General features: G+C 41.1%; 2 protein-coding genes across 4 annotated transcripts; one reads left to right on the forward strand and one right to left on the reverse strand.

The window, feature by feature from the left end:
• Positions 1-1,073: 1,073 nt before the first annotated feature.
• Positions 1,074-9,117, forward strand: pstpip2 (proline-serine-threonine phosphatase interacting protein 2). Of its 3 annotated transcripts, none has more exons than XM_061075705.1 (14): positions 1,074-1,162; positions 2,232-2,332; positions 3,205-3,279; positions 4,016-4,050; positions 4,149-4,255; positions 4,754-4,816; positions 5,318-5,416; positions 5,761-5,806; positions 6,241-6,320; positions 6,399-6,497; positions 7,095-7,191; positions 7,494-7,578; positions 7,657-7,694; positions 8,332-9,117. In XM_061075705.1, exons 1-14 carry the CDS (start codon positions 1,130-1,132, stop codon positions 8,385-8,387), a joined length of 1,014 nt encoding a protein of 337 aa, XP_060931688.1. In that variant the 5' UTR covers positions 1,074-1,129; the 3' UTR covers positions 8,388-9,117. The 3 variants fall into 3 exon arrangements, with proteins under 3 accessions (XP_060931688.1, XP_060931689.1, XP_060931690.1); XM_061075706.1 differs by having other exon boundaries at positions 4,149-4,243; XM_061075707.1 differs by lacking the exon at positions 4,754-4,816.
• A 243-nt stretch (positions 9,118-9,360) lies between these two features.
• dhx29 (DEAH (Asp-Glu-Ala-His) box polypeptide 29) lies at positions 9,361-21,488 on the reverse strand. The gene is made up of 28 exons (XM_061075704.1): positions 21,197-21,488; positions 20,278-20,351; positions 20,052-20,165; positions 19,838-19,967; positions 19,599-19,738; positions 19,366-19,497; positions 18,725-18,851; positions 18,465-18,623; positions 17,827-17,995; positions 17,498-17,618; positions 17,011-17,403; positions 16,664-16,930; positions 16,400-16,543; positions 15,412-15,588; positions 15,150-15,290; positions 13,450-13,594; positions 13,237-13,357; positions 13,003-13,087; positions 12,764-12,852; positions 12,521-12,649; positions 12,346-12,421; positions 11,842-12,066; positions 11,600-11,736; positions 10,933-11,023; positions 10,548-10,844; positions 10,344-10,475; positions 10,020-10,116; positions 9,361-9,699 (listed from the first exon to the last, which is right to left on the reverse strand). Exons 1-28 carry the CDS (start codon positions 21,369-21,371, stop codon positions 9,644-9,646), a joined length of 4,143 nt encoding a protein of 1,380 aa, XP_060931687.1. The 5' UTR covers positions 21,372-21,488; the 3' UTR covers positions 9,361-9,643.
• Between the last annotated feature and the right edge of the window lie 198 nt (positions 21,489-21,686).

Below are 21,686 nucleotides of genomic sequence, written 5' to 3' on the forward strand. Positions count from 1 at the left end.
TACCATGAATAATGGTATCAGTGCGATTGTACATTGTACAAAGTTTCCGTTGTTCTTGTTGCAGTGAAGTTATCTAACTTAATTCGTGTCAACCACAAGGTGTGTGGGTGTGTGTGTCGGCTTTGTGTGTCTATTGGAGGGTACTTAAATATTTACACACTGCAGGTTTCTGACATTGATGACATGGCAGAGCAGCAGGTAGTTAGACATATTTTACTTCCTTGTGATATTAAAGCAATACAAATATTTGAAAAAAGAATTGTGAAGATAGAATTAAGATTAAACCGACAGCAGTGTTTTTATGAATCCATCCATACAAATTAAAAGTAAAACACTTATCTTCTCCTGTACATAAAAGCTTCATCGTTATGTATCTTGTGGGGACAAATCAAAAGATGCTGTTCTTATGCTTTTTAATTTTACTAAAACTTGACTGATCAGCTGCTTACAATGTGCGATCATCATCATCATCCACCAGAGGGCAGCCCACTCATGTTTATAGTAAATGAGCTGAATCGACTGTGGTATTAAAATGATTGTTCGATTGGATCCGTTTTATTTCTATGAATCAGTTCCATCCGGAAATCATTTTCGTTAATAACTGAGTGATTTTCCAGTGTCTAAATGTCAGAAATTAGTGAGAAATACCAGTTTTACTGCATAAAAACTCAAACCTGCTGCCAATTCATTTTTAACCCAATCGTCCTATTATTTTTTGTCTTGCTTTTTATCTTTATCGTTTCCATTGTATTTCATTTAAAAATTGTAACCCAATCCTTCTATTATTTTATGTCTTCCTTTTAATTTTTTTTTATAGTTTTTATTTTATTCATATGCATATTATTATTTTATTTGTTTTAGCCCAATCCTCCTGATCTTTTATATCTTACTTTTGTATCCACGTGGTTTAGTGGCTGCTGCCTCTGTTTATAGAAATGTTCTGTATAAATAAAGATTTGCTTAATAACACTTTAAATTTTCCGTACGTGGCTGTAAACAAGGTGCACGTGTAGAAGTGATCGTCGTCATCAGCAGTGCGCATGCGTGGGTTTGACCTGCGGCTTACAGAAGAAGAAAGTCACTTTGAGTCCGAGCAGCAGAAACCACAGGACTGCGTCGTTCATCAAACATGAAAAACCTGCGCTTCAAAGATTTCTTCTGGGTGAGTTTCTGTTCTGTGGTCTGGGTTTATTTGTAAATTAAAATGTTTAATTATAAACTTCAGTCGACAAAGTAAAAAAATAAAATTAAGCAATTGTAATTTAATTTCACTGTTCTTCGACCATAGTTTCTGTCAAATTGTGATGTTTTGGGCTACATCTAAAAGCTCTTAGGTGGTTTATGCAGTGAAGGAACAAATATGTTCAGATACATTTTTGAAGTAAAAGTACCTTTTTCATATTGTAAGAATACTCAGGCACAAGTAAAAGTACTGCATTGGAAAGTTTGCTGAAGTCAAAGCATTATTAAAAGTACAGTTATAAAAGACCATTCTATAAAGACTCATTGATATTTGAAGTATCACAAGAAAAAAACCCATAATTTTTACATATAATATACATATAAATATATATGTCAGCAAGTTTTGTCATGTTTCTATATGAATTAATTTGAAAGTAGCATATTACTGGTTTAGTTTGATCAAATGGAGCCAACTTTATCTTTTACATATGTTCAGGTACCTCAATCTGTAACAGTGCATCGTATGTTTTGTATGTGAGATAACTCGCTGTTTGATAGATGTAGTGGAGTAAAAAGTAAAAAATATCTTCTAAAATGTTGTGCATAATAAGTAACGTAGATAAAGATACTCAAGTAAGGAACCAGACAGAAAGTCAATAACCTACAGATTTTGTCATTCACATGGTTTGGATGATTATAGGCTGTTACTCCGAGTTTATACCTTAATTATGGAGATGTGCAGTTCAAAACACCAATTTACAGCCACTATGAAAGATCCTAATGTCTTAGTGTTTATTTCTGTCTGTGTGTGTAGTGGTGCACTGTGTGAAGTTAGAGTAAAGCAGAGTTGGCCTCTCTAGCATGGCCAAACAGGGTTTCAACCAGGAAACAGTGTTCGATGTGGTTGTGAAGCACAGATCTGCACAAACTGTCTGTTTACAATAAGAAAAGTGGTTAAAGAGTATTAATCTTAACAAATATCCCAAAACGGTATTTGTCTTCACAACCAAAGACGTTGAACAGAATATTTGTCTTCATCTTATTGACAGAACTCTGACCTGACATGCACTGGAGGATATGATGTCATCATTCAGTATCTCAATGATGGAAAGAGGACGTGCAAGGAAGTGGACGACTTCCTGAAGGCCAGGTAACGCAAAGCTCTGTCTGAGAAAAGTTGTAAAAATAAGGTTGGATGCTAATTCTGCTCAGGCTGGTAGTTAGGGTGCGAGCTGTATAGTTGTCCTACAATGAATTTGATAGTCACTATATAAGTTTTAATTCAAGGCTACAGATGTGAACACAATGAGTCACTGCGAAGGCCTGGTTGTAATCTCCATGGCGACATTAACAGCAGGAATATCCAATTGATTAGAGAGTTGAACCTAGATGTCTTGAGTTTATTACTTCGCGGAACTTTTTAGAAAAGTTACTCCATGTTGTTTTTTATGGGTCGAAATTATTTCCTTATGTTTTCTAAAAGGTTTCAGCGGTGCAGTCTCCTGAAAACATATATCTGAATTCTGCTCTAGTACATCCCATATTAAAAAAAATCCCCAAAGCTTCCAAAGCACATTTTTTTACATGCACCTCATTAAAGTAAAAAGTAGTTATTTCCTGTTTGTTTTTTCAGTAAGCAACCTTCAACTATGGGTGTCTCCAGGAGGTTATTGAAAATATTAATAAGATTACATTTTTTATATTTTATTTCTCATTAATGCCAAATATGCTTATTCCACTCCATAATGTTTAACCAAAAGTTAATTATGGTTAAAGATTAATAGACTAAAGCAGAGTCTGCTGTGGGACTCTTCACAAGGAGTGTGTGTGTGTGTGTGTTTTCCGGCAAATCACATTATAAATAGCATCATGTCAACATCATTGAGATCCTGTCTGTCTGCCTGTATTACATATCACATATCAGTGTAGGTTTTCATGTAATTTAATTTGCAGTTTATCAGCTGTAAGTGTACTGTGCATGTTGTATTTGCTTGCACACTCAGTGTTGAATTTATCTTCCAGGGCTTCAATTGAAGAGAAATACGCCAAAGATCTCCTGGGTTTGTCCAAGAAGGTGTGTGGACACAATGAGATGAAGTAAGCAACCTCCATGTTCTGCTGCTAATATGTGTTTGCACCAGATCTGTTGTTTTTACAGTGAGACAATTCAATCTGTGTTTCCCTTTAGTTTGTTTGCAGCGATGCAGAAGAACAGGTCAAAGCAAAGTTCGAGTCTGGTCACCGAGTGACGAATCAATCTCGCTCTTGATAAAATGTGGAAATAAGGATTGCATTAGTTTGCAGATTCCATTGAATAGAGTTTTTAATCCGGTTTTATCAGTTTAGTTTTGACACGGTGGTGTTTCTGTATCAGTTAAGTTTCCCTTTTCTGTTAAAAGGAAGTAAAGTTGGAGGTTGAAGGAAGACTTGTGGGGGAGGTCGGGTCGGCCAAATATGAATTATAAAATTATGATATTATTATTTATTTAGTTAATGAAATAATGGTTGTCTATTAGTTTTCTTTGTTGTTGGTGCACTGTGGAGTTTTCTTGTAAGCACACTCTGTTGTTTTAGTGTGAATTTAGTGTTTCTGTGTATGAGTGGGGAGGCTTTGCTGCAATATTTATAAACCACAAGTGAGAAAAAAAACAGAAGTTACTGTGTTTCCTCAATAAAAAAACAGCAGTCAATGAAAGGCCAGGTCTCTGATAATGTCCTGGGGTAATGGGCACTTACACATTTTCTTCATGCACGGTGTAGTGGGTATTAATAGGTGAGGGATTTTTTTATGTTTAAAATCCACATATAATTATTATTCCTTTTTTTCTCATAGCACATTGAAAAGATCCCTGGATGTGTTCAAATTACGTGAGTAAGCTTAACATTTTGGAGTCCTAATTAAAGCCACTATTATTGAGTCATAGAGTAAGTTTTAGTTTAAATGCTATGGTTTTTCTTCCCTGCAGAGACTGAACATGTGAGTCTATCACATCTACAACTGGCACAGAGCATGAGGGAGGAGGCCAAGAAACTGGAGGAATTCAGGGAAAAGCAAAAAGATGTGAGGAAAAAGGTCGGTTGGTATATTATCGGCTCTAAGGACGTTAAGTTTTCATTGCCTGCTTGTCTGTTTTTGTCTATTAGGATTACACAAAAACTATTGAACCAATTTTTTTAAAACTTTGTGTATAGGTAGGATTTCTTCACTTTTTTTTAACAATGTGAGATTTCCCCCAACAAATTGTGAATTTAAAAAAAAAACTATTTTGGCATATGTAGATAGAATTCTAATATCAATGAACAGATGCATTTGGTGCTTATCCTAATTTTGTGAATCCAAAAAGTATCTTTTGTTGTGGGGGTCTTTATTCAGTTACTAAACAACAATTCCTTTAAACTTTATTTTCGAATATACATATTGTGTTAAATATGTCAAGTCTGCAGAACATTATTGTTTACAACATGTATTTGCAACACAGTGATAAAGTGTCTGATCAGCCCTGGTGGAGGTAAGTTAGTTCTGAGGCAATGAAGGATAAGTTGGGGTCTAAATTCAACCTTGTGATTTCAGCTTGAACAACAGATTGATGCTCTGCACAAACAGAAGTCTTCACATTTCAAGAAGACAATGGATGTAAGTCAGAATGTAAAAACATAAGCTCATTGTGAAATAAATAAGCACAAGAGGACTTTTGTACCTCTCTTATGGATAAGATCAGCTTATTATCTATATTCAAGCATACCCAAGCTTGGATGCAAGAGAAAACCAGAAGTATTTTTTATAAACAGGGACACTGGACACCAGTACAACTTATGATTCGTGTCAGATGAGTTTCAGTTGTGTCGAGACCCGCAGTGAAAATGATGCTCAGTCTCTGTTCTTCCCCTTTGGTGGAGGAAGTGGGGTTGACCGCTCCGGGAAGTGAACCACGGGGCTTCATTTCACACAATGACGATTACAGCCAAAAGAAGAAGTGCGTGTGGGGCACTATTCAAATCAGGATAAAATTAGTATGTGCCAACTACAGAACTTATGCCAGTAGATTGAAGCTGAGAAAGACATAAACCTCTCATTAACATTCAGTGATGATGATGATGATGATGATGATGCATTAAAAAATTCTGTCGTCCTCAGTCAAAGAAGACGTACGAGCAGAAGTGCCGCGATAAAGAAGAAGCCGATCAGAATGTGAACCGAAACACCAACACTAACAACACCAAGCACATGGAGAAGGTATAGGGGAGTTTTCTACAGACTTATTCAAATATTTACTGAAGAAGCAAAAAGATATAAACATGGAACGTCTATTCTATCCTTGGAGGAATTAAAACCAAACTTACAGTTAAAATGAATAAACAAGAACTACCTAAAATAACAGAAACCATCTTTGAAAAAAACACATTTGACACGCTAACACGGATAAGGCCGGATATATGACCTATATACCGTCATTCCCTCAATCTAATAATACAGTGCATGAAAATAACCTATGAGCAGTGTTTTCTGTATTTGTTGGTTGTGATATGTTGATCTACTGATGAAGACTTATTGCTCACATGTTCTTCATCATCCTTTAGCTCAACTCAAAATCGCAGCAAGCAAAACAGAACTCAGAGGAAGCAGGTAAGTGAAAAAAAATTTAATAATAGGCTGGGTGTATTTTTGGGAGGGGTGGACTGCTCTTTATCCAAACTGGTTGACTGCACTATTTTAGGTATCAATTTATTGCCCAAGGAATCAGACATTCATGTTCCCTAGACTCTAGGGAAGCTCAGTCTCTGTTCAGTCTCGATCTAGGATTCATCCTCTAGGGCCTAGAGAGAATTAATCCTACTTATTTGGGGGATCCCTGAACTTTTTTCTCATCTGGTGGGTTTCAGTTCATGTTTCTTTAGTGCCATCATCAGTCCTATACATTGTCAGTGATGTGTGAGGAACTCTCGTAGATTCTAAAACACAAAACCAGTCTGACTTGAGTATGTAACAATAGTAATATTATGAATGTGTTTGGGCATTTATATCATATTTATCCTGCTTATTGTGTGTTTCATTGGCAGACAGGTTATACCAGCAGAATGTGACCACACTGGGGAAGGTTACAGACGAATGGATGAAGGAACATGTGAAGGCCTGTGAGGTAAGACTGAGTAAGATTCAAGATTATTTGAGTTGAAATAGAACGTGCATCATAGAAGCTGAAACTTGTCCTTGACAGATGTTTGAAAAACAATCTGTGGAGCGAATCAACTTTCTGAGGAACACAGTCTGGACCCATCTTAACCAGCTCTCCCAGCAGTGTGTGACCGGTGACGAGGTAAAGCTGCCGTTATCATGAACTATATAAAATAGCAGTGGATCAACTCCGCATGCATAAACTGAAAGGGGTCGCTCGTAGTAACTAATCCGTAGAGAATCGTATTAAAACCCTGGAGCTCTATGTGTCCTTTTAGCATATTTTATCTCTTTTTTTTTTTTGTTGTATTTGGGAATCTTTCTGTTTTGGTTTACTGTAACCGCTCTTATTCATTTATACGTAAAAAAGTACCAATAGTAAACCCATGGTCCATTACCTGCCTCGCACCAAACAGAAACTTCTAGCAACTGTCTGGTGAAGGATTTAGAAGCTTAAGAGCCACATGTTTCCCTCAGGACCAAAAAAAGGAGCTAAAAGTAAAGTAAATACTGGATTTCAATTTGTCAGGTGGACACAAAAATGACAGAAATTCATTCTAAAGTTGCTAAATGCCAGATGGATGGAAACAGGCAACTGGGATGCTAAAAAGACAAAAATAACTATTGTACTTTTATTAATATAATGAGAATGACACTTTTACATACTTTCTTGGACGACGTTTTACCTGCGACCTGGTCATGTTGTGTCTGTCCCTCTTCTTGTGTTACGGGCAAACAGCTGTATGAGGAAGTGAGAAAGTCGCTGGAACAGTGTGACGTCCAGGAAGATATCGAACACTTTGTAAACCTCAGGCGGACCGGTGATAAACCACCAGGTATGAATGCAGGAACTGAGCTTTCACACTTGCACTGCAACCCTGAGTCTTTCTAGACATGAGTGTGTGAACGCAAATGTCCGATGAAACATCAGATCAAATCAGTTGAAACAGGCATTGCACAGAGCCAATCAGACAATCTCTGACCGTGTGCTTCATGTGTAGAAGTTCATCTCTGGAAAATGTCTGCAGATCATAGGGCAAACTAGCTGAGAAGAGGATGGTAGTAATTCAACACACACGTATGCACCGTTCCACCAGTGACCAGCGAGTGACCAGTATCGTTTTTTTCTCTCCAACAGCTGCAGTTCTGTATGAGAACTTCTACAGTGGTCAGAAGTCTCCCAATGGAGCTCCACCCTCTCGGCTGCCTCCACCAATCACCAGGTAAACAAGATAAGGCTGCTTATTCCTCTAACTGCAACTGTCTGCTCTCATCGTGTTCCCTGTTCTGTGAATTTGCAGGAGGGGGCCGTTACCTGATCCAACACACAGCAGGGCGGGTATGTGTCCGTTTATTTTTAATATTGTGTGTTGCCTGCTATGCTAATGTGGCTGACGAGGCTTTGTTGCAAAAAGGGTCAGATCGGGAAACTGCACGTCTGCAAACCACAGGAAGGGGAGGGGTGTCACCAGATGTGACATGCAACACTTTCTTCTCTATAGACGCAAATAGAGAATAGAGAATCATCCAGGACAGTTTAACCCCCTTTCAGTGCATGTAGCACTGGTTTCATCAAAGATATATCCTTAGACAATGGAATCCACCACAGTGGCAGATCCAGGATTTTTTTTTTCACTATTGTGAGATAGATCTCGAAAAAAAACGGGAAAATTTATGGAACTGATATCTAGAAGTGTGTCAAATTAGGTGTGTGCCCACTACTGAGTGACATTCTACTTATTTGCATGGTCTTTTCAGTTTACAGATTTATTTTTTGTATATTTGTAGTTAATGGTTAGAGAATGCTGTCAGTGCCTAAGTGACACATGTTTACTTACGTGTCAGTGTGTTTAAAAAGAAAGGTAATTTCAGTGGTGAGATAGAAGCGTGAGGCTTTATCACAAACTGTAGCATGGCTGCACGATTCTGCTAATCATAATGAACAATGGTGTGTCTGATCTGTGCTTTGATTCCAGATGATACGATCTACTCGACAGTGCAGGACGCAGGCTACAGTGTCGTCCAGTTCTGACACACAGATATGCTGCAGCAGTTACTGTGTGTCCCGGGCAGAGCTGGAGCTTTGTCACAGGCATGAAGTTTATCTATGTATATTTACTTCCTCCTTCGTGCTTCCCTGTGAAGATTATCTTACCAGGTGGAAAATGATTAACTGTGTACACATACATGGTTCATTTGAGATAACCTGGTATTTTGAAGACATTTTACTGTGTTATAAGCAGTACAGTAAACATTATTCTATTTGAGGGATTTTTGGTGTATTTTTAAAATCAAAACTGGTTAAATGTTGTGTGCAACAGAAACAGAAGCTTATAGGAGTATAAAGAAACATAAAACAGTGACGTTTAACACATTTCTGTATCAACTTCCTACTCAGATATCTATACCCAGATGTAAAGCTCTATCCTCTGTGAAGATGCATCTAATCTATGATCGATTTGGAATTTTACATAGAGATTCACATAATGAGAAACTGTCAGCTGAGTTGAACCTGAATACTCTTATCTCCTGTATCTGCGCCGTGCAGGATCTAAAATACTGGACCGTTTTCCAGTTCCAATCTGTCCCACAGACTCATTTCCATTCTAAGAAAGGTCTATGGTCTACACTGACATTGTAGACATTGACTGTCTGCAATTGTTGGAAGTTTTGCACTTTGATTTAATGACTTAATGGTTGTGTGTTACAAACTGTGAGGACGTTTAAAACTGGAGGAATAAAGAGGAATCAAAAAAAGCTCAGTTGAGCTGGTGTTTCGTGTAATTTTCTCAAATGTGGCAACTGTTTCCATGTCATGACTTCATCTGGTTCATGATACTGTAATAGGTTAAACATAAACTAGCTGCAGTTGACTTAATTCTGTCCCCATGGTATCGGACACCATTTAAACTTTGCACCCTGTAGAACACTGGCTCTTTCTCTTTTTGCTATTATTATATTATGTTTAAGGGATTTTCAGCCATGACACAATAAATGGTTCAAACGACAATTAAAACAGCTTTATTCCAACTGCATTTGGCAACTTCTTATAATTTTTATGCTCAAATTCCATGGTTTCACATTACACGCTCCTCCTCAATGTGAGTGCGAGTTCCTGGTGACTTAAAGTTCATCCTTCGGACACTCACATCTGACCAGTGGGTGCTGGGTGTTAATGCGGAGCAGTAGAGTCATTATATGGAAATATTTGGTCTCCCGGATGCAGAACCTGTTGATGCTCTGTGAAAAGATCCTGGTTTGAAGGTTCTGTCTGTGAAATGGTTTGTATCACATAGAATGCTCTGATTTGATCAGATCCAGAATCACCTGGATGGTCTTCTCACCTGGAATGGATGGAGAAAGAATGGATCAGACAAGATTTAAGAAACATATATATATATTTATTTTTTTATATCTGCAGACTGCATTCATTTAATATTATGAATCAAGGTACAGACTGTGTATTATCCCCCAATTTTTGTATTTTAAAATAAGACAAGCAATTTGTCTGAATTTTTAATTTAAATTGTTATAAAATGATTTATTAATTTGTGTCAGAATGAACTAAACTTACAATATTCCACCGTTATTGTTAATGAGTTTCAGTGCAACCATGAAGACATTGTGCTGCTTAATGTAGAGAAAACCACTAGGTTGGGTTTACCTTCCAGACTCATCCTCGGATTCTCCAGTTTCTTTTCAAGCAGAGAGTCCATCAGCTTCCTCAGGTGTTTGAAGATCACCCCAATCCGTACGGGAGCCTGATTAAAATAAATAAGACTTTGTCAGAGCAGAAACGGTTGAGTCAGAACAAGACAAAAACACAGCTTTCTTTAATATCATTCATGTTGCAGTATCACAAGGTCCTGAAAGTGGATAATGTTTCTTCAAAGTCGAGTTTACAGGGACACAAGTTCTGCTGCAACAGGAGGAATGGAAGAGGAAAAGACTTTGACACCAGTGTGAACAAATCCCAGAACCATCTGACCTGAAAGTGAATCCACCCGTCCAGCGAGATGAGCCTTTCTCTGTGCTGAATATCGATGTCACCTCCGAACAGCAGCATGGGAAACGGAGAAATCAGAGTGGTGTCTCGCAGGAAAATCCTTGTGTATTTCACCTGAGGAAAAGCAGCGATTAGCACATGTGACACCTCGTAGATGAACAGATATCACACGCTCCTCGTCCATACCTTCTCCTGGTACAGCAGCCAGCCGTGTGTCTGCAGGTGGCGGTTGACCGATGAGGGGTGGACCTGGGCCTTGCCTTGAGGCGTCTCCACCGTGCAGGCCAGTCGATCGAGCACGTCCACGGAGGGGGTGCACAAGACCCGGGCCACGCTGTCATAGACCCCTGCTGTCAGGGCTGCGTTCAGGACTGCCATCTGCTGCTTGGTGAGCGCCGCTGCCTGCGACTTGGAGTGAGAAGAGGAGCGAGACGACCAGAAACCCACCTGCTCCATCATCCTCATCAGGTCGTGCTTCACATCCTGGATGGCGGAAGAGAGCATGATTTGGGTCAAAACAAGAGATGAGAAGATGAGAGTGTGTGTGAAAACGAATGTGAGGGAGCTATACCTCTATTGTTATGAGAGCTGTTCGATTGAGGAAGTGTGTCCTGCAATAGGACATTTCTTCTCTCCCTCCCTCAGTCTGTGCGTTCTTCCACCTAATGACAGGTTAACACAAGAACACAGGTCAACACACAGCATGTCGAGTTTCATCAGAGAGGTTGTCACTGAGCTTTTCTTCCTAAAGACAACAGATTGTTGAAAGCAGTTGTTACAGTGTTTCCCCCCAAATGTTTACCAAATTAAATTCTAGACCTTTTCACGGTTCTATCAATTTTTTTCAATTTGTATATGACAATAATTCTTATTTTTATAATGAATCAATTAACAGGATCTGGACCTAGATGAGGCGCAGAGAAGGGATAAATGTATTATATGTAAAGTAGATGATCTTTCTAGCGGCTGTAGCAAACAATAGCAACAAGTTTGATGTTGCACCAGTCTAACCTGTTGTTATTATTAATTAAGTGTTTAATTTCTCCTGAGTAAGTGTATTTTGACTACTCTTATTATTTCATACTCCTTCCTACAGCACTATGGCTAAGCCTGCTACCAGAAGAATGGCTTATTAGATTAAAAGCATCTCCATCTAACCGCCGCACCACCTTAATACATAAATACCCTAAAGTAAAATAGACACAGGCTTTAAAATGTATGTTCAGAACAGCCCATACCCCAGATATGCGTTGTATATCGTCAGGTGATCAGAGTTGGCTAATGCCAGTGACGCTTTGGCCAGGTTAGCTTCCTCCTTTCTATTCATTGGTGTGGAGAAGGGAGACTTCTCAGTGATGGCTGCTGCTATAGTTGCCTGAAACAAATCTTTCATTAATATTCATTGCAAGATATGACACTAGCAGATTCACTTGCAGCTGTGGCGTTTGTTTTCTGATAATAATGAGGATGTGAGACTAACTATGGGCTCCAGGCAGCCGAGGATGGCTCCGTAGATCAGCATCTTGCCGATCTTCACGTTGACGGGCAGACTCGCCAAGTGGTGTCCCAGAGCGGTGAGGAGATGATCGCTGGGGTGACACGCACCGATCTTCCTCAGCAGGTTGACGGCGTTACTGACCGACTGGGGCAGAGGAGGGTCGAGGGCCCTGCTCAGGAAGTCTTCCGGGGAGCCGTACTGACATTTCTACGAGAGGGGAGAAAGGAGGGATTAGGGGGAAACCTGGCAACAGAAAAATTCAATATGGCAAGTAAATGTGGCCAAGAAAGCTGAGGGAGCTTCGCTGCAGTTTCTTCACGGGAAGGACAGACATGGTAACATTGGAGCTTCCATAGTTGGTCACGCCGAGGTGATTTCCCATTGGGAAACACCTCACTCTGTTACCAAAGAACCGGGCATTATGTTAAGTAACCAGTGTTTTTTTGTGGAGTTTTATTTCTGTGCAACTGAGTGTTGTTTATATACCATGATATGAAGGCAGAGCTCCTCCAGTGGGACCCGCAGTATCTCGGGTATAGAGTAATCCATGAAGGAATCAAACCTGAGAACAAACGGAACAGATCAGACACGTCCTTATACTCAATGTAAATGATTCGTGTTATTTATCTCTTCTCTGTAAAGTGAGTGACAAGCTCCATACCTGAATTTCGGATAAAGTCTAAAGCAGAAGCCGTGTCGGACACGTCCTGCTCTCCCCTGCCTCTGGAGGGCGCTGGCTTTAGAAACAAATGTCTCTACCAGGGAACTCATCTGGCTGCTCTCGTGGTACCTGAGCAACACAACAGAATTATTATCTTGACAACCGGATGCTATGACAGTTTGTTAAGACAGTAATTATTGATATGAATCCTCTTGACTTTATCTATTGTTCATGAGCTCTTACTTATTTTCTTTGGTCTTCCCAGTATCGATGACAAACACAACATCAGGAATAGTCACACCGGTCTCAGCAATGTTTGTCGACAACACAATCTTAAAAAAGAGAGAGGAGGGATGTTTAATATTTATGAATATATTTGTTAAGTTAATCAATGAAATCACTCATTTTCATAATCATCTACAATCTGCAATATACACTTTTTTTAGGATGCTTTATTACATTGTGACACAATTTAGTAGTACCTTCCTAACTCCAGCAGGGGGCACTGTGAAGGCAGAAGCTTGGTCCTTGGATGATAGAGTCGAGTGAAGAGCAACAATCCTGTACCTTTAAGAAAGAGACAAAACTCATGGTGAGATGGACATAAAAAGTAAGTTAGATGTATTCCACCATTTCCTCAGTTTTCATGTGCTGCTGCAGGACAAGTGTATACTAGACTATGGAGCATCAGATTAGTGTGTGTGAGTGTGGGTCACCTGTTTTTGTTCCTGAACCTCTTGTCTGAAGAGAGCAGGTCGTGCAGCTGCTGGATATGAGCCAGACCCGGGAGGAACACGAGAACGGCTCCGTCCAAAACGGCAAATTGTGGAGATTTGTCTGTAAGAAACACAAAAGAAAACCGAACAGATTTAACACACACAACTACAACAAACACGTATGAATCGGTGCCATCTGAAAAAAGCATGTACCTAAGTAGTCCACGAGGTCAACCAGCAAGTCCATGTTGATCTTGTTAGGGTTCATGTACTGCAGCACCTGCCGGGTCCTGCTGCTGAAGTGGTCCAGGTCAGGACCCAGGTCCCAACCTCCAGACGAGTCTCTCACCATCACCTCCTTAAACACAGAGAAACACACCGATTAACCAAGTGGCAACACAACGCTGCAGACTGCATGAGCACCTGCATGCCCACACACCGACTGGTTTAAAGTGGGCAGGAAAAGAGGATGTGACATAATCACCGTTTAGCAGAGACAGTTGTTGGATGTGAGACCACCATTAATCAAGTCTGATCAAACCCCATGACACCCAGACCCTCCTGACACAGAAGATTAGCTAAGTGTTTTGCTTGTTGTGACGGCCTCTTAAATAAATAAATCGCACAGAAATAATATCATCAAATGTTTCCTTAACCCAAACCTTTGCTGTAATTGTTGCTTATTTTGTTGCACGTGTTTAATACAGGGTTCATACACATTTTGACCAATGGATTTCCATGACTTTTCCATGACTTTTCCATGACTTTAAACCAAATTTCCATGACCGAGCATTTCGTGAAATCTCGGTGTATACGCGAAAAAGTGACAAAATGTAGTATTCAAACTAACAATGAGTATTCCAAGGCATACAGTGTACCTTAAATGACACAAACCCAAGTATGCCTGCTTATATTTTGAGCATATTTCTTTAAAAATATATGAATTATTTAAAACTCAGCGTAAATGAACTAGGGATGGGCATTCGATTAAATTGTCTTAATCGATCGTCGGAAGAATTAACGATCGATTTTTCAATTAATCATTCATATTTTTATATTAAAATTCACTATTTATAGCCTATATTAAAATGCAGTGAAAATAGAAAAAACAGCGTGTTTCCTCATTGAGATCTTTATTACAAGATGAACAACTCTTGTGGCAGTTAAACGGGATCCGTTCAATGTTACACTTGAAAATATGCGCTGCTGTAATCTTGAGCCCCGAGAGAGAGCAGCTATACGCTGAGAGCTAGCTCAATCTGACGTCTCTCGATCTCTCAGTCCGGTCGTTGTAACGCCCTCACTCCCGGAACCCCTCACCCAGACCCGGGTCTGTCCGGGTTACCCTCCGCGTGGACTGACGGTCCGTGTGCGGACATGAAGCCGAGCAGCGGAGGCTTAGCTCCGGGCTGCTTCCTCCAGCTGCTAACAGCCTCGCTGTGCTGCGTTCAGGGCAGCTCGGATATTCCGACCTCCTGCCACATAGCGAACATGCAATAGTTTATCGATGAAAAAATGTCATCAATGAAATTCTTAATGATCAATTAATCAATAGTCGAGTAATTATGCCCATCCCTAAAACGAACAACATGAAAATAAGAATAGAACAAATTTCCATGACTTTTCCAAAACTTTTGGGAGATTATTGTTTTCCATGACTTTTCCAGGCCTGGAAAAACACATTTTAAAATTCCATGACTTTTCCAGGTTTTCCATGACCGTACGAACCCTGTTAATATTGTCAAAAGAACCTAGGATTTGAAACCTGTGATACTTGCTCAGACTTGCGCTTAACAATTGACCAGCATCTTTAATCATTCAACAAACAAGATGTAAAACGATGACAAAGAAAAAGAGAGACGGTTCATAAACAAACCATCTCACATATTCCTGCTGCAGAGAGCCGACATTACCTGGTGGTGTGACGTCTTGCCGCCTTTCTGTGAGAAAGAGATGCTGACTTCTTCCTCGTCCTCAAGAATTTTCTGGCAGTACTCCGAGTCCTTCTCCAGGACGTACCCTGTCTGCTCCACTATATCTTCTAAATGAAACACCTGCACACAGAAGACAGGAGGATGAGTAAAGTACATCCAGCTTTCCTCTGCCAGGACATCACTTCTGTTCAGGCTCTTGGATGAAATTCAAAAAGTGCCATCTATGAAATACGACCCTCACCTCCACTGGGAAAGTCCTGCCCGGAATGTTGATCACTGGGCAGCGGTTGAAGTAGTTGGAGAACTTGTTGCAGTCGACCGTGGCGCTCATGAGGATCAGATGCAGGTCAGATCTCCTCATAACAACATCTTTCAGGATGGTGAGCAGGAAGTCGGACTGCACACTGCGCTCGTGGACCTGAGAAGATGGAGGTGAGGAGATGAATAAAAAATTAGACATTTTGGCTATAATGTTAAGTGCTTATAATGTTAAGTGCCTACAAGTGTCCCACATAGTGTACTTCCTTAACACCAGAGTAAGACATTTCAAGGCATTTTGCCTCAATGACGAGTGCCTAGAAGTGTCCGGCTCATTCTGATTGGTTGGGACATTTCTAGGCATTTTTGCTACAATGTTAAGTACCTACAAGTCACCCACGTATTGTACATCCCTAACCACAAGTGTGGGTCAATTCAAGGAATTTTGCTATAATGATAAGTTCCCACAAGTGTCCCAAGTATTGCCGATCCCTAACCACAAGAGTGGGACATTTCTAGGCAATTTGCCTCAATGATAAGTCCCTAGAAGTGTCCGGCTCATTCTGATTGGTCGGGACATTTCTAGGCATTTTGCTACTCTGATAAGTGACTTAGAACAGACTTTCCAGCAAGATTTCTAGATTTTCCTACGCACGACACCTTTGACTGAACAAGTGCGGCCTTTCAGGGCTTAGTGAGTGTTTAGGAGAAGAAAAGAGTTCGCAAAATCTCTGAATGGTTTGTGCACCTTCTAATAAAAAAACTAAAAGATCCAATAATGAAATAAACTGCAATCAGCTAGTGAAAAACTTCACTGCATCCTTTCAATACATTTGAGACACACAACAGGTCTTGGTGTATTCTTGTGCCATTCAACTAAAGTGAATATTAAACTGAGGGTGGAAAGGACACAGAGGTTTTCAAGACATTATAACCTGCAAATACTGTGTTCGATCATAAAGTGTCAGTACCTCATCGACGATGATGTGAGTCAGGGAGCTGAGGTGTCGGTCGTTCTGGAGTTTCCGCAGCAGAACCCCGGTTGTGCAGTAGAGCAGACGGGTCCACTCCCCCGACTGGTTCTCCATCCGGATCTGGAATCCGCACGGCGACGACTGAAACGGGATTTCAACATGAAGCACGATCACTGCAGCAGGTGTCAGTGTATCTTCTTTACTGTTTTATCATTTGAGTTAGAGGCATCTCACGAAGTCGCTGCAAAAATGGATTCTCACCTTGGATCCCGGTCCATCCTCACATCCCAGCTCCTCACTGACTCTGCAGGCCAGGCTCATGGCCGATATCCGGCGGGGTTGAGTCACCACGATGTTGCAGGACTGCGCCTCCTTGCCCCCGGTCAGCAGCTCCTCCAGCAGGAACTGAGGGATCTGAGTACTCTTCCCGCTGCCCGTCTCGCCGGCAACCACGACCACGCGGTGGCGCTGCAGAGCCTCCAGGACACGGTGTCGGTGTTGGAAGACGGGGAGCTGCTCTCGCTCTGCCTTAAAGATCAGATACACGTTAAATGTTTGGCTTTATTTTAAACAAACTGTGCTATGTGGGAAAGTTGAAGTGTTTTTACCTTCAGTTTGTGGGCAAGCGAGGATTTCCTCAGCTTTAGCAAGAGCTCCCTGGACGCCTCTAGTGCTCCTGCAGCTTCTTTCCTCCCTCCTTTTTTCTCACTCTTGTCCTCAATATCCTCTCCTCCCTCCTTGATATCAAGAGCGGCCAGGTTCTCCCATGACTCTTCAGGCTCCTCGTCCCCCCCCTGGCCAGGCCCAACCTGCTCGTGGGAGCCAGACTCCTGCTCTTGGCTTTCATTCTGTTGCTGTTTGAGTCTCGTCAGGAGCCGGGAGATAAACTGGTCCCTGGGTTTGTTGGCAGCCGTGCGGCTCTCTTCCTTTTGCTGCTGCTCGTTGTCCCGCCACTCCAACCACACGTCTCTGTAGGTGGGTGGAAGCAGCTGGTGCACGGACTGAGAGGGAAAGATCGAGAGGGGAGAGGAGGAAAAACCCCTGAGCAAAATTGTGATCAGCACAGAAAAGCTTCAGTATGGTAATATGTAGTACCTGCCCCTTAATCAGGGTGTAGAGCGCCAGTGTGGCTGCCAGATGTTGAGCCTGCATGCTGTCCTCGGTCACGATGGTGGGACAAACCTCCAGAAAATCCTCTAGCCTCTGAACACGCACCCTGATGGATGTAAAAAACACATCCCATCGATATAACATGTTTCTAAATTCACTTACAAGTCTTTAAAGAATATAAAACAGCACAACAGTCTATTAAAATCTTCAGAAGATGTAGCAAACTGGAAAATATTTCTGTTGTGTGAATGGATCAAATACAGTGGCCATTCAGAGCAACAGGTCTGTCTCTCACACAGAGCTACAACACATACTTGCTTCTCCAGTATCGACCAGCAGGGACCTTGTGAAAAGTCGGCGCCGGGCTCTTGGGCAGGTTTTTTCGGACCCAGTCGATGAGGAACTGTTTGGGAGACTTTCCGGTCCAGCTGCGAGCCGTGTAGTCAAAATTTCGAATGTCCTTCGGCTCGTTCTTTTTCGGGACTGCAGAGGAAAATGGAACCAAATGATCAGTAGCATGTTCTGAGTTGACATCCTGAACGTCTCCTCCCTACACGACACACATAACTGACTACATCCATCTATCTTCGTCTTGGTCACTTTGAAAATGTTCCATAAATATTTAGATATTTTAGACAAACAATTTTAATGAATGATTAATTTAATCTATGTGAGCAATCATTACGCCAAGGTGACACTGGATTGAATCTAGAAGTCTGATCAAATAAATCGTACATTAGAATTTGACTCATGTTTTTGAGGACAAATTTGCTTATCGTCAGTGGTGTGGATGTGACTATTATGAAAACAGAACCTATTACATGGTAGTAGGAAGTTTATTAAACAATGACAACTTAATGCTATGCTTCACTGTATTAGGTATTTATAATTTCCTGTAAACAAAGCAGGGTATTGTGTTTTGTTAAACAAATCATTTTTTTGCCAGATGTACCTTTCTCTGCAGGTGGCTCCTTTTCGGCTTGTTCAAATAAACTGAAGGGGATGCCCTCTTTATCGTCTTTGGCAGGAAGCACTTTCTTTTCCTTCTGAGGGACGTCTCCAACTTTTAAAGCTGGATTGAACATGGGGTGAGACTCCAGTGGCTTCATTTCTGGAAAATACAAAACAGATTGATTCTGTGTCAGAGACAAATTAGTTAAAAGAAGAAGATTAGAAATTAACACACACACACACACACACACACACACACACCTTGCTGTATGATGCGTATCCTGTCCGATGCCATCCTCTGGTTCGACTTGTCTCCTTTGGTCTTGGCCACAGACGCCATCTCTCTAGCGTCATAGAGTTGAGCAGTGAGGATCAAATACCGGTCATTCTACACAGAAATAAAACACACCGTTACACAGCAACCACATTATGTCACATACATAATGACATTTAATTTTGTAATCTCAACTTCCCACCTTTATACAAACACAGAAAAAACTGAACAACAAGTAAAATGTAGTAACTTTACATGCAGGGCTAATACTCCAGAGGAAATTATGGAGTATCCATTCACCAACGTGACTAACATTTCAAAATAAAAAGGATGGTGAGCATCTTCAATTGTGAAAAAGGCCAACTCTAGCATCAGATCAAAGATTTTAAAAAATAAGAAGCTGTTTCATAGCTTAGTTAAGCATAAATACAAGCAATGGACGGACACAGATACCCTGGCTCAATGTCAAAAAAGCTGCCCACCGGCACCACTAAAGCTCACTAGTTATCTAGTTATCAACAAAAACTAAAAACTCTCAAAACTCTTATCTGAGATAAAAATCCGAAAATGTTGAATTATCATTTTAACCTTTCAAACATTTAGACATATCAACATTCATTTTAATTACTGGATCAAATTTTTCCTCCAGTTCAGGGTTGCGCGAAGTCTTCTTCCCTCCTTCCTCCTCTTCATCGCTGCTCTTCTCTGCATACCTCAAGATCCAGTCCTTCATGCTTGCAGCTTCATCCTTCTTCGTAGCCTGGCACACACCCACCCCAAAAACACAAATTATAAACTATGATATAACAGGACAGGACACATTGTCCAGCCAGCAGAACGCTTGCTGATAAGTGCACGAACCTTGGTGGGCTCTTTGGGGGTGTTGTTGGGAGCTTTGGGGCTCGGAGCTGCAGGTTTCTCCTGAGCAGGAGGCTGGTACCTAGGCCTGCTCCTCTGGCTCTCCTCCTGCATCTGCTGGCTAAAACCATCAGGAAGCTCATCTGGTAAAACAGACAATACATTTAGAAAATAATTTCAGAATAAATTATGTTAACATACAGTGATCACATTCATATCTAAATCTGCTGATGCTCTATTACCATCTCTGAGGTTGAGGCAGAGCCAGTCGAGAGCAGAGAGGAGATCTCCTCCGTAGAGCACGCTGCTCTTCATCGCCTCCTCGATGTGTTCTCGCTTAAAGTTAAACTTCTGCAGAGCTGTGTACAGATCCTGAGAGCACATCAAGAAAGCAACAGCTATAACAATCTATCCATAGACAAAATAAGGATAAAATATGTGCAGTTCAGTCTTTACCAGCAGTTTCTTGGTTGTGAGTCTGCCTGATATGGGCCCTTTGTCTCCATTCTCCTGTCTGAATTCATTGATCAGCCTGATGATCTTCCTCTCCAGGTCAGCCTGGATAGCAACCTGTGTGAACGTGTCAAATCCCATTCATTAACCACATCTTTCAAACGTTCTTCAGTGTGAGAAGAGTATATATTGACAGGTCATCTACAGCAGGTTACAGTGGTGAGCTTACTTTCAAAATGGACTTGTCCGAGACTCCACCTGTGTCGACCTGGGCGGTGTTGGCAAGGCTGTAGGTCTTTGGAGCTGGAGGAAGGACACAACAGAGCAGGGTATGTTAACACTTTATGTTTGTCCAGTTAATTTCATTGACACAATCAACACATGTATGTTATTAACTCCACCACGGACATAATATCCCCCCCCCCCCCCTGTCCATTTGTTTGTTGGTTTGTATGTTTGATTAAACAAAAACAACAGAACAGATTTTCACAAAACTTGATGAAAGGTTCTGGTATGGGTCTGGGAAGATCCTATTAAGTTTAAGAGCGCATCCAGATCACGGGGCTGGTATTTTTTTTGAAATATTTACCATTTTCCCAGGAAACAATTCATGGATCTGTTCTTGAGGGAAAATCCATTGAGTGCCATTCTAGTTTATGTTACTCTATCTCAGATATGTTGTTGTCATGCAGTATGTCCACTCCTTTGAATAATGAATGGTTGAGAAAGGAAAATGCCTAATATACAGAATGTTTTGGTCTCGAAAACATCTCAGGTTTCTCATCTGATGAACAAGAAACTCACAGAAGGGAAATTGATTATATCAAAGGTGTAGCCTGTGATCTTAACATTAACATTAACTCTAAGAAACTCTGGGGGACAACAAGAGGGACCCGTGTGCAAAGTTATTGCAGTGAATGTGCACAACAGGCAGTAAACACACGGACTGATCACAGCAAACACACAAGTATGATCCAGTCACTGCACAAAGGAAGTGGCACAACATTATAAACCCTTGTAAAAATACAGAACCACCAGTATAATCAGACTGAGCCTCGCAACGGCTACCTCAACGGTCCAGGTAGCATCACACTTTCGGTGTCTTAAGTATATTACACAGTCAAAGTGCAGTTTTCAGGCATCAGCACCTTTCGACTTGTTCTCTTTGGCAGCTTTAGTCGGCTTGTTGCTGGCTGCCTGTTTCTTCGGCTCCTCCGCCACCATGTTCCCCGCCGCCGCCGCCGCAGCACAGCTCCGGCCGGCTGCTGCCGCCGCCGCCGCCGGAGTCACCAGAGCCGCCGATTTCTTCTTCTTTCCGCCCATTTAGTCCCCAGAAACACAGCCCGCGTGTGGACGTGTAATGTCAAGTCATACAAAACTGACACAAGCTGCTTATTAGTATGAATAAAGAGCCAAAATGGGTCTAGAGCGTTTATTCATCTCCGCGCACAGATGACGGTATGACAGGTTTGACCCACTCGGCTGCCGTAGAATACCGAGGGTGTTGCATTCACTAAAAAACGAGAAAACTGTTTTGAAAACCACTTTGTCGACCAAATAAAATAATTAAAGTTATTCTTTTGTGTTTAAAAGTACAGATGTATTTAAGAGACAGAATTGTCCTTTTATTCTACAAAA

Source organism: Limanda limanda, chromosome 1 (assembly GCF_963576545.1).
Source record: "Limanda limanda chromosome 1, fLimLim1.1, whole genome shotgun sequence".
NCBI lineage: Eukaryota > Metazoa > Chordata > Actinopteri > Pleuronectiformes > Pleuronectidae > Limanda > Limanda limanda.

What these genes read in the sequence shown, in the direction of transcription:
- pstpip2 (XM_061075705.1), top strand. Translation starts at nt 1,130, where the DNA reads ATGAAAAACCTGCGCTTCAAAGATTTCTTCTGG. An exon ending in TGTGGACACAATGAGATGAA is followed by an intron (nt 3,280 to 4,015) that starts GTAAGCAACCTC and finishes TTTTTCTCATAG; the next exon opens with CACATTGAAAAGATCCCTGG. An exon ending in TCCAACACACAGCAGGGCGG is followed by an intron (nt 7,695 to 8,331) that starts GTATGTGTCCGT and finishes CTTTGATTCCAG; the next exon opens with ATGATACGATCTACTCGACA.
- dhx29 (XM_061075704.1), bottom strand. Translation starts at nt 21,371, where the DNA reads ATGGGCGGAAAGAAGAAGAAATCGGCGGCTCTGGTGACTCCGGCGGCG. An exon ending in ACACCCTGATTAAGGGGCAG is followed by an intron (nt 17,404 to 17,497) that starts GTACTACATATT and finishes TTTCCCTCTCAG; the next exon opens with TCCGTGCACCAGCTGCTTCC. An exon ending in GCAGGACTTTCCCAGTGGAG is followed by an intron (nt 15,291 to 15,411) that starts GTGAGGGTCGTA and finishes TTCTGTGTGCAG; the next exon opens with GTGTTTCATTTAGAAGATAT.